General features: G+C 37.8%; 1 protein-coding gene across 1 annotated transcript; it reads right to left on the bottom strand.

Annotated features, from left to right (window-relative positions):
- Positions 1 to 8033: 8033 nt before the first annotated feature.
- Positions 8034 to 17499, bottom strand: LOC106077340 (uncharacterized). Its single transcript, XM_056037004.1, has 3 exons — positions 17164 to 17499; positions 14777 to 14869; positions 8034 to 12468 (listed from the first exon to the last, which is right to left on the bottom strand). The coding sequence occupies exons 2-3, from the start codon at positions 14805 to 14807 to the stop codon at positions 9968 to 9970; spliced, it is 2532 nt and encodes an 843-aa protein (XP_055892979.1). The 5' UTR covers positions 14808 to 14869; positions 17164 to 17499; the 3' UTR covers positions 8034 to 9967.
- Positions 17500 to 18301: the final 802 nt, after the last annotated feature.

The following is an 18301-nucleotide window of genomic DNA, read 5'->3' as shown; positions in this document are numbered from 1 at the left end:
TCCGATCTCTAGGCGTAGTTTGTTATTCGCGGCTCAAACCAAGAATGCCGCCATATTTATTTTATAATACCGTTTTCATGTTGTTGTTTTATTAGACCGCCCACACTTTCTTTATAAAAAAAATATTGGCTTATTATCATGTTCAACAAAAAGATATAATTACTTTTCCTGGTAGATTCTACATTCACAGTCCCATTTCATAAACACACAAATGTTAAGGATTGTGGCACTAATCCATCAGAGAAAAAGTGAAGGCCCAAAAGTAGTTACAGATACATTTTTTTTTTCGTTTAGAAGTGAGATTTCTATACTCTGTGCCGACGTTTTGGCGGGCCGGGTGAAACCAGGTCGCGGGCCGTATTTTGGGCATCACAGTTCTAGTAGATTTACACAATGCTTCTTTTTCCCTAGCGTTATTAAGAGCATGGAATGGGGTTGCCTGAGTCAGCCAGGAAAACCAAAGACTTGGCCGAATTTAAGTCATGGGTTAAACATGCATGACTAGATCGACCCATGAAACGCGTAGGGTGTAGTAATCTTCTTTTTTGAAATAACGTTTGTATTTTATAAGATAAACTGTGAGTTGTCCAGCAGTAAAAAAATTAAAGGAGTCATTTATTTCATGCGAAAGTTGGGGACACAGAGTCTAGTACAGCGGTTCTCAACCTTTTAAGCTTGGCGACCCCTTTTTACTATCCCCACTCTGCCGCGACCCCCCCCCCCCCCCATAGCATACACAGCAATAGAAGAATACACTAAATACAATCCATATATTCGTTGTCTTAGGCGACCCCTGACAAATCGTCCATCGACCCCCTCAAGGGGTCGCGACCCACAGGCTGAGAACCCCTGGTCTAGTAGGATGGCTGGATAGCGAAATTATTAGTGCTGTGTGATATTAAAGTGAATGCCGCAGGCTCGATCCCCATAGTACCTTAGCGAAGTGATCACTCCATATGTCCCTCATAGAACTCTGTGCTCCTGGACTCAAAATATGAAAAATACTCTTTGAAAAAAAAATGGGGGGGGGGGGGAATTATCTATGGGGAAGGCCTCCATATTTACACACACATATATATATATATATATACACATATATACCAGGGCAAGCACAACCATTGTCCGCAGGTGGTCGATTTAGATTTTCTTTTCGCCGTCTGCGTCTGTCCTCGGCAGCGGATTTTCTTTTGGTCTCAAGGGTGTGTCCCGCCGGCGCCTTTCGACATTGACGGAGGTCACGATCCCGAGGACTTCGTGGGTGACCTGCTTTACTAATTACTATAGCACAGGCATGTTCAACTTGAACGATTCCTAGCCCTAACACTCTGATGTTTCTTTGGCTTGTTAATTATTTAATGTTATTTTTTTTTGTAAGATTTTTTAAAATATAAGCTGTATAATATAACAGGAAAGCTTTCTGCGATAGTTCAAATTGGAAATGTCCCTTGCAATAACGTATTATTGAAGATTTATTTGTCGTCAAAGGCATTACCAGTTCTCTCATAAGTGAAGATGCCATTGTTGTGGGCTAATCTAATCTGACTTCATGTTGTGCAATTATTACTTTAACATTAGCCACAGAACATTACAAAATAGATATACTTGATAACAACATTCAGTTCTATAAAATGATGCTTTATTAACCACTGGGAAATCCGTCCAGTCTTTCTAAAACGTCGCTATAACTAACTACTATTCAATTACTATTCAAAACAGCCTACTTCTAACATAACGCCATGTTGGTCTCTTGTTCGCCTAAGTCTACTACGTCATTAGTCTGTCTTACTACGTCATTACTTTTACCGTCGCTAAAACTATACACAATATATTTAACTAACAAAACTAACCTATTCTCTAAACTAGTACATTACATTTTTTTGATGTAAAACATTATTAAATGTCCACCCAAACTATTGGGTTCATGAAATTTTGATACGATCAAAATTTTTCTCTGCCCTGGGAGGACTGTTGTGACACGGTTACTGTGTCTGGTCAACCGTGACACACGGTCAAGTGTTGGGTATTGGAGAGTTAGGGGACTTGCGGGAAGGGACGAGTGTGTAAATAAGAAGAGAGGAAAATGTTTGTTTGTTTGACATGTTTCGGATGTTCCTTCAAAGTTGAAGATAGTTTACTTCCTAGTCCAAACCTCCCACAGGACAACGGGGGATGGGAGCGGGCAGGATTTGAACCCTCGACCATCGATAAATCCGAATGACAGTCCAGCGCGCAAACCGCACGACCAGGAAGCCATCCAGGAAGTCAACTAGTGAAGTTGGGGATCTGTATATAATGTCTGCCGTGTATATATGTTAGGTTGAAATGTTTCACAATTAAAAGGCACTTTAAACGCAAAGGGGCTTGATTCTTCACAACCTTTTTATTCTGATATAATGATTGCATTAACATTTTGTATACACTACAGAAGACAACGAAACAATGCGATGAAGACTTTCGAGGACGCATCGTCTTGATTGAACGTATTACACTATTTCACAATGTAAACTTCTTCGGATTTAATAGTTGTTTTTTTATGTCAGACTAATTTTTCTTTATGTCAGACAAATTTTTTTTTTATATCAGACAAATTTTTTTTTATCAGACAAATTTTTTTTTATATCAGACACATTTTTTTTTATATCAGACAAATTTTTTTTTTATATCAGACAATTTTTTTTATATCAGACTAATTTTTTTTTTATATCAGACAAATTTTTTTCTTTATATCAGACAAATTTTTTTCTTTATATCAGACAATTTTTTTCTTTATATCAGACTAATTTTTTTATGTCAGACTAATTTTTTTCTTTATATCAGACAAATTTTTTTCTTTATATCAGACAAATTTTTTTCTTTATATTAGACTAATTTTTTTCTTTATATCAGACAAATTTTTTTCTTTATATCAGACCAATTTTTTTATGTCAGACAAATTTTTTTCTTTATATCAGACACATTTTTTTCTTTATATCAGACAAATTTTTTTATGTCAGACAAATTTTTTTCTTTATATCAGACAAATTTTTTTCTTTATATCAGACAAATTTTTTTATGTCAGACAAATTTTTTTCTTTATATCAGACAATTTTTTTTCTTTATATTAGACTAATTTTTTTCTTTTTATCAGACAAATTTTTTTCTTTATATCAGACAAATTTTTTTATGTCAGACAAATTTTTTTTCTTTATATCAGACAAATTTTTTTCTTTATATCAGACAAATTTTTTTATGTCAGACAAATTTTTTTCTTTATATCAGACAAATTTTTTTATGTCAGACAAATTTTTTTCTTTATATCAGACAAATTTTTTTATGTCAGACAAATTTTTTTCTTTATATCAGACAAATTTTTTTCTTTATATCAGACAAATTTTTTTATGTCAGACTAATTTTTTTCTTTATATCAGACAAATTTTTTTCTTTATATCAGACAAATTTTTTTATGTCAGACAAATTTTTTTCTTTATATCAGACAAATTTTTTTCTTTATATCAGACAAATTTTTTTCTTTATATCAGACACATTTTTTTATGTCAGACAAATTTTTTTCTTTATATCAGACAAATTTTTTTCTTTATATCAGACAAATTTTTTTCTTTATATCAGACAAATTTTTTTCTTTATATCAGACACATTTTTTTATGTCAGACAAATTTTTTTATGTCAGACAAATTTTTTTCTTTATATCAGACAAATTTTTTTCTTTATATCAGACAAATTTTTTTCTTTATATCAGACACATTTTTTTATGTCAGACAAATTTTTTTCTTTATATCAGACAAATTTTTTTCTTTATATCAGACAAATTTTTTTCTTTATATCAGACAAATTTTTTTCTTTATATCAGACACATTTTTTTATGTCAGACAAATTTTTTTGTCAGACAAGTTTTTTTATGTCAGACAAATTTTTTTATGTCAGACTAATTTTTTTTATGTCAGACTAAATTTTTTATGTCAGACTAAATTTTTTATGTCAGACAATTTGTTTTTTGGTCATATTACCAGATTGTGCGTTCACTTACAATAACACACAAGATAAACAGGTTAACGCATCGACGTTGAGCAGTCAAGGTTATTGACAAGTTGTATATAGTTCCTGATCATTTACACCAGTGATGCCCAACCTAATTCGACCTGCGGGCCATTTTAATTTCTGACACTCGTGTCGCGGGCCATATGAACGAAAATGTACACACAAAGAAATGAAATGAAATTGACCTGAATTTGAAACTATCAGATTAGAAACCCGTGGAGCAAGTACTTACATTAAGGAATTGGATAACTGAAGGGATTTTCTTTTTTTCACGCGTCAGAAAATGGCTTAATTTCTGTGCTTAAAATAAGAGTAACATTGTAGCTAGCTTTGACGCCGACTCATTTTCTTGTCGCTTTTTTAAATATGTCCATCGATCCTCCAATCTGTAGGCGTAGTTTAACGATCTTTTTATTCGCGGCTCAAACCAAGAATGACGTCATATTTGTTTCACAGTGACGTTCAGATGTAGTTCTTTTTTGAAACAGCCACACTTTTCTTTACAAATCAAATATGTTGGCTTATTATCAAGCTCCACACAAAAAATGTAAGACCATTCTCTGTTTTTCTGGTATTTCTCATTTCATAAACACACTAATGTTAAAGATCATGGTACCAATCAATTAAAGAAAAATTGAGGGCCCTAACATAGGTAAAGATACATAAGTCAATCTTTTTTTTTTTTTTTTTTTGATAGGATTGTTTAAACATTTCGGCGGATGGAACCATAGTCGCAGATATACGAGCATATAATACTATCAAGTAGTCAAGGTTATTGAGACGTTGTATATAGTTCATGCTCAAATACACCAGCGGTTCTCAACCCCTTTTTACAATCCCCCATTCTTCCGCGACCCTCCCCCCCCCCTACACACACAGCAATGGAAGAATAGACAATAACAATCCATATTTTCGATGGTCTTAGGCGACACCTGGCAAATCGTCAATCGACCCCCAGGGGGTCGCGACCCACAGATTGAGAACCCCTGAAGTACAGGAAATAAACAATAAAGGAAGTATGACGCGAATGGAATGCGACCGACTTGAATGAAATAACAAATATGAAGAAGAACGCAAATTTAACACTGCAATTTGAAAATTCAACTAGATCGATATACTCCCCTGACAAATAAGCACAGGAGCAATCAAAACTCCTAAGCCAGAAGCAAAGAGCGTCCAAAATCCTGCAAACAATGCATTGGAATTCACTAGATCTAGATTACAGATAAAGCATCCGCCATCTTGGAATCATATATATCATCTGTCCTAAGTCATTGGTTAATATGCATGACTAAATGCATGACGCGTAGGACGTAATCATCTTCTTTTTTGAAGTAACGTCTGTATTATATAAGATAAGTTAATTTGGGAAAACAAACGGTAACTCTATCACTGTCATAGTTAATAATTTTGTTGGTGCTTTAACCAGCTGAAAGATCAGCTTTAACGCTAAGATGAGAAAAACGGACATACATGCTCAAGGGCTAATAAAAAATGATGATATTTACATATCTCAAATATAAACCAAAATGAAAAATTATTGAGCTTCGAGAAAATTGAATAATTTGAAGCTGTATCGAAATTTTAATTCGTGACAATCAGGACTATCCCTGTTTCTGAACCACACTCTCCCCATCCCCCTCCCCCTCCACTCCTGTACTACTACCAAAGGGTTTATGAACAGAAAAGGAAAAAAAAAAAAAAAAAGAATGGGACTATGTGGAAACGAGTGTCACCTCGAACGAACCATTAGGGCTAGCCAGTAGCCACCATTACAATTTACAAAACTTAATAGAATTCAAATCCTCACATTAAAGCTTCAAACACTGGTTTTGAAGTTCATATTCGTTTTGGTACAACTTTCAGGAAATTTTGAAGGAGATTTTTAAATTCTATTTTTTATGGGTTTTTGCAAAAGTGATTTTTTTTTTATTTATTTATTTTCACTTTGGTGTCACCCCGAAGTTCTCAACAAGTCATGGGCCTAAGCGCAGTGGGCCCCTAATGGTCGTGGGCCCGGGTTCATTGAGCCCCTTCGCGCCATGGATGCTGCGCCACTGGATACGTGCCCTGCCCAGCGTAACTATCGGACCATAAGAGGTCTTTCTATACCAGCGGTTCTCAACCTTTTATGTTCGGCGACCCCTTTTTACAACCCCCCCCCACTCTGCCGCGACCCCTTCCCCCCCACACACACATACAGCAACGAATAGACAATAACAGTCCATATTTGCAATGGTCTTGGGCGACCCCTGGCAACTCGTCAATCGATCCCCAAGGGGGTCGCGATCCACAGGTTGAGAGCCCCTGCTCTATATTATCCATACCGGCGTTCGCAAGGACATCGCTGTTTGTAGTGCGGTCTTGGCACCGTATGTCCATGTTGGAGCTATGTCCATGTTGGAGCGCAAGCATCTTTGGTGAAAGCGCCCAAGTAGTCTTGGTTGCCCTCTGTATGGTGTCCAAGTCTCAGATCCATATATATATATATATACCAATACTGATTCATGTTTTATGACAAACAATGAATAATTGTGAAAAGTTTAAAACTTGATCTGAGATTGGGGTGTGGGAGAACTAACGTGTACGAAAATTTTTCCAGACAGACAGACAGACAGACAGGCTTATCTAAAGGGTAAGAGCTCCGCCCTTAAAACTATATCTATCAATAATGTGCAAGTTATTTCCCGTATTCGATATCAAACAAAATAATTAATTACTAATAATTAATCGACTAATTGATTAATGTTTTGTTAGATCATCTTGATCGGAGAATGCGCGAGGAGGAAATACCGTTAACTCTTTCTCTCCTAACTGACGATACCAGCGTTGATTCCACCAGAATGTGGTAAATGATTACGGAGAGAAAGAGTTAACACTTATATAAGGGGACTAAACCCAACAAATTTAGCCATATCTCTGAATACTGAATGATTAGTTTCCCTTGTTGGTATGAAACAAAATAATTAGTTACCAGTAATTAATTGACTGGTTGCTTTTCTTATGTTGATTCATGTCTTCTCTATAACAAGAGGAAAGTAAGGTTTCCCCTTTCAGACCTTGTGGTCAATATGGCAGATGACGTAAGGGTCATCTGTTTCTGTGGTCCAACGGTTAACGAGAGTGTCATCTGGCCAGCAAAACGACCAACCCCCTTTGCTTTTCCCCAAATAATGTTAGGTACCCATTAGAGCTGGGTCGACTCAGGGGAGCCCTAAGATCCGAATTTTTAAATCCCAGTCTTTACCAGGATTCGAGCCCTGAACCCCCGGTTCGGAAATCAAGCTACCGCGCCGCCAATGTCTTGTCTTTGGCAGTCTACGCTAATGAATAACTGTTTAATGTTTTAACTTGATCCGAGATTGGGTGTGCAATTTTGAAACAGACAGAGGAGTTCATTTGTTGGCTTCACAGAATTAACAAATTGCAATTGCAGTTTAATTTATCTAATCATTTTATTCAATAAAACAGGTAAATGGAAGCACAAATAAATATGTATTTTAAAAAATACAACTAAAATTGACTAGACATAAAAACTCGTAGGACAAGGAATAGTTATTAAGAGAGTTGACTTATAATTTGACTAGAGAAAGTTGAGCTGTTTTTGTGTGTGTAGTATGTGTGTGTGTGTGGTACTGCGTGAATGATGTGAGTGCTTTGTGTGTGTGTGTGTCTCTAGGTTTTGGGTGTTTCATTGTTCGGAAGACATGTGTTCAAGTGTGTGCGTGTGTATGTGGATGTTACCTGATGTGTGGTTGCTGTTTTGTATATATTTGTGTGTGTGTGTGTTTACAATTTAAAAAAAAAAGCATTGCAAACATCAACACTATATAGATATCAAGGTCTCCCACCTGTACAACACACACACACTGCATTGAGACTGCAACACAAGAGACCTCAAGTTTAAACACTCATTCAAATAAATAAGTAAATACATGCACACATAAGTACATACATACAAACATACAAACCATACATACAAACATACAAACCATACATACATACATACATACATACATACATACATACATACATACATACATACATACTTACATAAGTACATACATACATACATACATACATACATACATACATACATACATACATACATACATACCACGAGTGGGCCAAGCTACCCTCAAAAAGAGGGTACGACTGCCTGTCCACTAGAGGTGCTACCCCTCCTAGATACCCCATACACCATACACATACATACATACATACACACATACATACATAGATACATACATACATACACACATACATACATACATACATACATACATACATACATACATACATACATACATACATACATACATACATACATACATACATACATACACACATACATACACACATACATACATACATAAGTACACACATACATACATACATACATACATACATACATACATACATACATACATACATACATACATAAGTACATACATACATACATACATACATACATACATACACATACATACATACATACATACATACATACATACATACATACATACATACATACATACATAAGTACATACATACATACATACATACATACATACATACATACATACATACATACATACATACATAAGTACATACATACATACATACATACATACATACATACATACATACATACATACATACATACATACCAAGAGTGGGCCAAGCTACCATCAAAATGAGGGTACGACTGCCTGTCCACTAGAGGTGCTACCCCTCCTAGATACCCCATACACACATACACACACACATACATACATACATACATACATACATACATACATTGGCTAATTCTTGTATGTACCGGTAATTTAAAACAAAAAGCGTACAATAAATTATCAAATAATTGCATTGAAATAACATTGCATGTAAGTGTAACCAGAGGTCTTGAAACCATAGTAAAAAATGTGTACACTTTAACAATAATAATAATAAACCTCAAGGTTTGTCATGGTTACATCAAGGAATGGTAGTTTATAAACATAATACAATAGAGTTTTATCTGAATCAATGGTGATCCTATGCCTATATCAAATATATTACAAAGAAATGGAATATCTTTTGGTTTCATTTTTGGTGTGTAGAAAGTAGAAATATGGAAGAAGCAATAGGTCAAAGGTCATAGGGATCGAAATGCCAATATTCAAATATCATCGTAAGCTAGAACGATGTCTGCAGGGCCGGCGTTAGGCTTGATAAGGCTGTAATCTTAACTCTTTCACTCCTTAATTATTTACCACATTCTGGTGAAATCAACGTTGGTATCGTCAGTTAGGAGAGAAAGAGTTAAGGATACATGGGTCCCCTTGAAAACAAAATAAAACAATATTTCTTTTTCTTAAAAAGGATTGCAAGTATCCCTGATGGTGGGCCCCCTAGCAAGCGGGGGGGGGGACCCAAACTGTAGATTAAGTTACCTAGTTAAATCCAGCCCTGAATATCTGATGTCATAAATAATTGACATTAATGTCAGATAGAGGTCTCAGTATCATTAGATGTGTGCTGCCAATAGTATTGATTTTTATGAGTATAAATCTACACGCATCTCAAGTTTGTTTTACGTAACTGTAATTTCAGTCATTGTACATGTACATTATTATCTAGCAGAAGACACAATGTCAAGGACGTATATTCATATCTAAATATCTAGAATCATAGAGAGATAGGAATCTAAATACAGCAGTAGATAGAGCTCTCCAGACTGATATAGACAGACAATAAAGACAGAGATAGTTTAACAAATACATTACTCATAATGGTACGGTAGATTGTTTTCAAAAACTATTGACTAGACAGTTTTATTCACTAGCCATCTACTGGACGCCTATCTTCGCAGGACGCTGAGTGGACAGCTAGCTTCACAGGACATTGACTGGACAGCCATCTTTACAAGACATTGACTGGACAGGTGTCTTTACAATACACTGACTGGGCAGCTGTCTTCATGTTTTGTCAACAAAGACATTCTAGAAAAAGTTTTGCTGCAGCTCTTGCAGCTGTACCTCTTGACATCAGTGTGCGTCTGAAGATGAGCCCTCAAGTTGGATCTATCAGCAAAAGCTCGTCCGCAGTGGTTACACCGGAAAGGCTTCTCTCCGGTATGAGTCCGAATATGTCCTTGAAGTAGCCACGGCCTGGAAAACGCTTTCCCGCACACGTGACACTTGCACGGGAGGGTGTGGGTTCGAATGTGCATTTTCAGGGCGCCCAGGGAGACGTAGGTCTTGTCGCAGTGCTTACACGTAAACTCTTTCTTCACGTGGGTGGCGCAGTGGAACTGTTTATGTTTGCTGAGGCCGCTCAGAGTACTGTAGCTCTTGTTGCATGATTCACAGTTAAACCTGACCTGCTCAGAGTCTCTGTCTCCTCGCTTGAGAACCGCAGGGGTTGGTGCTTCTCTGGGCGGGAACAGCTTCTCAACGGAGATACCGGCCTCTTCCAGTGACTTGCCTGATGCTTTGGGCGCGGTTGGATTGCTGCTGCGGCAGTTGAAGCCGGAGATGGAGCCACAGTCACTGCTGGATGTACTGGATGGAGAAGTCATGCAGGTCGGTGATGTGGGAGATAATGAAGAGCTTCCCTTGTGAAAGGAAAACGCATGCGTTCTGAGAAAAGTGTTACGTTCCATAGTTGGAGATGGTATGCTCAGGTCTGTTCTACGTAGTGCTGGCTTGTGACTGTGGTCCAGTTTCTCCATTAGTCCTGGCACTTGCTGTGATGCCGGAAAGGAACGCAGCGCTGTAGGAAAGTAAAAAGCGGAAGGGTGAACTGCTATGGGAGACGCCTTGTGCAGAACTGACTTGGTAAATGCTGAGTCGAGTATGGAGTACGGCTGGAATGTAGGGTGACTGAGGACAGCGGCGGTGTATAAGGATGGGTGCAGTGGATGCTGGAGTGCGGGGTGAATGTGGTGGTGAACAGTCGGGTGAAGACTCTGGGCTTGGTGGAGAAGCTTCATGTAATAATGGGTCAATGCAGGGTGGGGATACAGTCCTACCTGAGAAACGGGAGACCATGGTGGTGTCAGCGTGATTTCCGGAACATTCAGAGGCTCCGACTGCTTCGGGAAAGAATTACGCGTGACGTCAGCCCGCAGTGCATTGTGGACGTTAACTGCTGCCTCGTTTTTCACTTTTGGATAAAAATTCTGACCTTTGAACTCTTCAAGCACATTGATATGCAGAGGTTTGACGTCTTGGGAGATCTGTGAGTGGCTTTTACTGTGAGCATCATATCTGATAGTCTCTGCTGATCTTAATGGAGATCTAGAAAATGGTACATATTTATCATCTATTGGTGAAGCCATCTTTTTCTGTTTGATGTCCCTAGAGTCAATGGTTTCTGGACAATAAGCAGGTTTTTCAACTGCTAAGTGATTTCTATCAAAGTGACAATCAGACTGAAACTTAACAATGTCTTCTTGAGATTCGCCCTCTTTGTATCTCTTAGCAATCTCGAGCTGTACGCTGGGATGATACCGAAGTGATTTCAATATATCTTCCTTAGCGTTGTGTTCGCTGGAAGACATACTGGAAGTCGTGTCAAGCTCTGTCCATTTAGAGACATTGGATTTCCTGGGCGATTTATTGGATATGTAACAAGGAGAGTGAGATGGCACGTAGCCACTGTCATTGTGGGAAAGGTAGCCACTGTCGTTTTGGCTACTCTCTACCCTGCTTCTCTTGACATTATTGACAGGAAAAGAGTCACTGCAGGATGAGTCCATTATGCAGCGCTTAGTGCTAGAAGAGGAGCTTCTTTCGGGAATTTTATTTGGCTCTAATAAAGAAGCTACACTTGCGTCTTCTGATGTATCTTTATGTGAGGTCGCATGATGCGGTGACATGCCTTTATGGGTCCGGTATATCAGATAGCTATCATCATAAATGGCGTTTCTGTTGAAATCTACTTTCGAAGCATCTCGGCCAAAGGCAGCTTGCTTCGGGTCATCGCAAGGACAACCTGGATCCGCCTCCTGGACTTCTAAAGGCGCCTTTTCCTCGTCATCAAGCGACACTGGGCGCCAGAGAAAGTCTCTTACTGGCGGGGATTTGGAAGATTTCATAGGCGACGCCCTCTTATTCTCAGATTGGGCCAATACGGTGGGGTCAGTGGAAGAAACCACATTCTCATCGTCCGTGTCGGATCCACAGGGTGGACTGTTTCTAGTCTCCCCCCTTTGGGAGTATATTTTTTCAGCTTTGCGAGAGGTGTCACCTCTGTTCAGGGTATTGTGTCTCATTCCTGGCAATGTATGCGCTGTACCTTGGAGTGCGCATTTAGCAGGTTCCAAAGCAGACGTAGACAAGTCTGATGACGTAATCAGTGGGATCTGTGCCTCCTTCATTTTTCTTTTATTCACATATGCTGAGTTCAAAAACAAGGTCGGGGTCAAGGTTTCATACGTTGTAAAATCTGTCCAAAAAAAAAAAAACAAGTGTTAGCTATTGATTTAAACATTGAGCAATTGTGTTTTGACTGAAGAACAATTTGAAAAGAGTTATAGTGATTATTTTAGCGTTAGAAGTCCCAAAGAGCTCACTGCCAACAAGAGTTATAGTGATTATTTTAGCGTTAGAAGTCCCAAAGAGCTCACTGCCAACAAGAGTTATAGTGATTATTTTAGCGTTAGAAGTCCCAAAGAGCTCACTGCCAACAAGAGTTATAGTGGTTATTTTAGCGTTAGAAGTCCCAAAGAGCTCACTGCCAACAAGAGTTATAGTGGTTATTTTAGCGTTAGAAGTCCCAAAGAGCTCACTGCCAACAAGAGTTATAGTGGTTATTTTAGCGTTAGAAGTCCCAAAGAGCTCACTGTCAACAAGAGTTATAGTGGTTATTTTAGCGTTAGAAGTCCCAAAGAGCTCACTGTCAACAAGAGTTATAGTGGTTATTTTAGCGTTAGAAGTCCCAAAGAGCTCACTGCCAACAAGAGTTATAATGGTTATTTTAGCGTTAGAAGTCCCAAAGAGCTCACTGCCAACAAGAGTTATAGTGATTATTTTAGCGTTAGAAGTCCCAAAGAGCTCACTGCCAACAAGAGTTATAGTGGTTATTTTAGCGTTAGAAGTCCCAAAGAGCTCACTGCCAACAAGAGTTATAGTGGTTATTTTAGCGTTAGAAGTCCCAAAGAGCTCACTGTCAACAAGAGTTATAGTGGTTATTTTAGCGTTAGAAGTCCCAAAGAGCTCACTGTCAACAAGAGTTATAGTGGTTATTTTAGCGTTAGAAGTCCCAAAGAGCTCACTGCCAACAAGAGTTATAGTGGTTATTTTAGCGTTAGAAGTCCCAAAGAGCTCACTGCCAACAAGAGTTATAGTGATTATTTTAGCGTTAGAAGTTCCAAGGAGGTCACTGGACAGTACATATTAAGTGTCGTATTGTACACATCTGCTACACATCTTATCAGTTACGTACCCGACACTCAACAAACACACACACATAGTATTTCTTGACACACACACACTTGAATGTATGCCATATAATGATACATAGATATCATACTCTGATAAAGTAAAACAGATATACCAATTTCAAGCCTTGCGATCGCTAAGTGGCAGATGACGTAAAACTCGTCAGTTTCTATGGTCTACGGTTAACGAGGGTGTCTTGTGTCCAGCACAACAACCAATCGCCAGAGGGGGCGTCACTGGGATTCGAACTTGAGACTCCTCGACCACCTCGCCTCGTTATTCCCGCGACACACACCTATTACTTTCTGATACACAACTAACACCTGACATACAATGTGAAGTTTTTTCAAAAGCTCAAAATGCATTGATTTTGAATTATGATCCACTTAATATTCTACCTGAAAGTGGCGCCACCTGGCGTAGGGCCTTGGTGTAATATGATTTGGCACCTGTCACTTAACATTCTATGATGTTGAACGCCGAGTAGTTTGTTTGTATGTTTGTTTGTTTGTTTGTATTTTTTTTTTCAATTAAAAAACATTTGTCAATTTATCCTCCAACATTACTATTAAATTAATTTTTTTAAATTAGAAACTGAAAATGGCTGTAAGTGTCTAATTGGGGCAAAGTGGTTTCAAGTCGTAGGGGGGTAATTTTCGGAGTTTTACTTCGTAGGATGCAAGTGTGCTTGAATCCCTCCTGTGGCGTCAAATGGTTTCAAAATTGTACGATTTGTAGTCGTGTAGCAAGGGATTTAAGGGGACCCCTGAATATCGACATTCGACCTCATGACAAGAGATTATGTACTTAATAAATATACAACTCTAATATGTGGAATACATGCAACATTGTCACTGATTAAAATACCAACATGAATAGCAAGATGACATGTGTGGCCCGGTGGTATTTTCAGATCTTGACTACTTCCCCCCCCCCCCACACACACTTTTCACAAGCTCTCATCCGAATCACAAGAAAGATGATGCCTATTATAGGCTATCCCGACAAGATCAACGTCTAATCTTTCGACTCAGGACCGGACACAACAGAATGAAACAACATATGTACCGACTCAAAAAGATTTACAGCTGCAGGGGTAAACGACTGTGAAGAAAATACGAAAAACATGCATATATGTAACCCTGCCGGACCAAGTTAAACAAAAGACGTTCGGGCCACGATACCTTCATCAGCTACAAAACAAACAAACAAACAAAAGGGCAAACAATTGACACAAAATAGTCTAAAGTTAACCTATCTGTCCGATGTTGTTCTCTATTGAGGCAGAAAAGAAAATTGTGTGAGATACTTACTGCTGACAAAATTGACTGGACTTGTTGCCATGTTTGTTAGTGATTCCACAGGTTACCATGGAGATATTAACATCTTGGGTCTGTGACAGGAACCTGGGAGAGCAAGTCAATCGAGTTACGTTTTATATTTTATAATAATTAAATTATCTTAACTTATCTTATCTTATATGATACATACGTTACTTCAAAAAAGTCATGCATATTAACCAATGACCTAAACTCCGCCAAGTCAATGGTTTTCCTGGCTAACTCAGGCAAACCATTCCATGCTCTAATAGCATTAGGGAAGAAGGAGCATTTGTACAAATAAATTTTTCCTAGCATATGGAACGAGGAATGTGCCTTTGTCTTTGTGTCTTTCTGAGTATTTTTATTAAATTTTGTTAATGTATTTGAAGATTATGGTTCAGTGTTTTATGTATAATTTATACTTTACTTTTAAGTCTTCTATCCTGAAGGCTTTCTAAATTTAGTGATTTTACTAAAGGTGTTACTCTAGTCAAATGTGAATATTCGTTTGTTATGAATCTCACTGCTCTATTTTGTGTCTGTTCCAGTTTCTTAATGTTTTCATGAGTTGAGGGGTCCCAAACAGAGGATGCATATTCTATTATTGGCCTAACCAAGGGTAAATAACATTTTAATTATTGTTATTTAATAATTAAATATTGCTATCTCGATAGTATAATTATAAAAAGATGTCCTTTCAGAGCTAGCGAGATATGGTGATAATATACTAATCATCTTTGTCTCTAGCTCACTGTTTACGAGAGCGTCATGAGGCCAGTACAAAGGCCTTAACCTTTCCTCAACCGCGGCTGAACAACTCAAATGAAGGCATAAAAAAAAATTCTAGATCCCAATTTATGAGATTCAAACTCGACACGCCTAAACTCTGAATTCAAACACTAAGCACCAACCACTATAACGCTAACACAAGTGAAACAAGTGTTCTGTTAAATTGCAGCCCAGTTGCTAAATTTTAGCGTAGAACACCTTCGGTAATTCTAATATCTTATCTTATCTTATATAATACAGACGTTACTTCAAAAAAGAAGATGATTACGTCCTACGCGTCATGCATTTAGTCATGCATATTAACCAATGACTTAAATTCTGCCAAGTCACAAGTTTTCCTGGCTAGCTCAGGCAACCCATTCCATGCTCTAATAGCACTAGGGAAGAAGGAGTAATACTGTTGTTTATCGCCTCTACTCTATATTCATACTTGTTATATACAAACATACAGAAATATTTGTTTGCGTAATAATCAAAACATACAAAATAGTTGTATTTTAATAAACAATCACACAAACTTTTTTTTTAAATATAAAAAAAACATATATCTTAAGCCAATAGAAGCAGCAACTATTAAGGAGAATATAAATTAAGGTTTTTATAAACTACTTCTGACACCAATTGTGGTGAATTATGAGCATGTCTGTCTCGTCAGTTTCAAAGACAAAATTGTATAAGACATGTGTATGTGTAGAACTATAAGCTACTCATATTCTTACAAGGAGTATGCCAGAACAATGAGGGTTTCGACAGTTAATCGGGAGGAAGATGGCTAAGTAGATGGCTAGAATGTTTTTCAAAGCTGTTTTCCCTTTAGGTGATCTGGAAAAATTTTCCACCAAGAGTTCATGTTCAAGCAGGGCCGGTCTTAAGTAGACGGAGGCCCTAGGCGAAGTGAATAGAGTGCCCCCAAATGAAATAGAAAAAAAAAGACCGAAAAATATGCAAATTATTAAAAACCGTCCTGTATCAATATCTAAATCAACAAATAATCAAATTCACCTGATTACATATAGGCAATTGTCTATCACGAAATTACAAATAACGTTTCGACAATTCACCAAAAGAAAGAAGCAATTTTCTAACTTATGTAAGACTAACTAGTAGATCTAAATATTCATTTATACACTTTTAAACTTACAGATTTAGATCTAGATCAGTAGACATAGAACCATAGAGTTCTGCTATTTTTTTGAGATTTGACTCATGTTTCCTAATTTATTTTTCTAAAAAAAAAATTATTTTAAGTCCCACATGAGGGATGATGAGACCCCCGCTAACTGGAGGAACTAGACGGCCGCCTAGTTTGCCTATGCCTAAAACCGGCCCTGGTTCAAGTCTTAGAGTTGTTTCTTCAAGTAGATTTAATAAAACTTGGAAAAGTACACTTACTAGCTACTTTCTCGGTTTGTAGGTCGGGGTCGCTGAGTGGTAAAGCGCTTGGTCTGTAGCTCTAATTCTCAAATCGTACGCTCTTTTGAACATTATAGTATACATTATAGGCTATCATAAGTTGTCTTTTTTTTTAAAAACACTGACTAGAAACTAAAACAGGAAGGATACAACTATAATTATGATCTTTGACTCACCTGAAAGTTAAAAGACGAAATCCAACTTGTAAGCTATAAGATGCACACATTGATGCGTCTGGAAGACATTTGAATTTTTTTTCCGGTAAATAGTCCAACAAACGGAAACGTGTGCTAGTTGCAACTATTTGAACAAAATTTGCTTTGAGTTGTTGAATAGTAGAGTTACAATTACTTTTATGTTGTCACTAGAACTTGACTAAATCAAAAGACTAAATTAGGTCTAACTGTTTCTCCCTGAGTCTATCGGTTAAACTTTCTGAAGCGTGTCGAAAAAGTTCGAGAACTCTGTTAACTAAAGTGTCGTCTGCTTGGTGTGAACAAGTTGTCTGCTCCTGCCACTCCTGGTTATAAACACCCTTCACCTACTTTCACCGACCCCACACTCCCCCCCCCCCTCGCCGTGATATTTCCCCCTCTAACTTCTTCATCTTTGATTCAGATCAAGGGCGAGGGAGACAAACATTACTCCAATCTCCCCCCCCCCCCTCTTCATTCGACCCTTGCTCGCCACTGAACAAAAGAGGGAAGCAGTCGTCGAGTTTTCCATTGGTCGCCTTCTCTGTCCCTGCAGTATTGACGCTGGCAGAAGTCGGGGGAAAGCCCCGCCCACCGAGAGACGCGATTGGCTTAAAGACTGACAACAGGTGCTCTACTGGTTATCAAAGAGGGGATAAAAGTGTTCTTAAGAGATGCCGGCCATGGAAATACCGTGTAGACATGTTTTCGACCAAGACATCAGAGTGACCGCAAAACTTAAGAAAATAGAAATACGACTTTTCAGTTTCCGACGCTCCCTTACAGTTCTACATCGATGCTCAAACTTTCCCGCCAGGTCGTGTGGTATGGTTCTGTCGTTCTCAATGATCCGCGGTTCGCACCCTGCCAGCAGCCATCCTTGCGACCAGAGAGAGGTTTGGGCTGGGATGTGAATAATCTTTCAATCTTTGATTCTGAATAAACTTTCGCTTTCCAAACATGTAATAGAAAACGTTCTCCAGACATTCCTTCTTGAATAATTGGAAGCTCTAGGCGAAGTGAATTAAGTGGCCCTAAATGAAATTAATTTTTTTTAACAAACAGCAAAAAAAATAAAATTAACGCAATTTATTAAAAACCTTCATGTTTATTTCTAAAT

The sequence above is a fragment of the Biomphalaria glabrata genome, chromosome 7, assembly GCF_947242115.1.
Source record: "Biomphalaria glabrata chromosome 7, xgBioGlab47.1, whole genome shotgun sequence".
In the NCBI taxonomy this organism is placed as follows: domain Eukaryota; kingdom Metazoa; phylum Mollusca; class Gastropoda; family Planorbidae; genus Biomphalaria; species Biomphalaria glabrata.
Note: the sequence above shows the minus strand (reverse complement) of the source record. Positions and strands in the feature narration are given on the sequence as shown.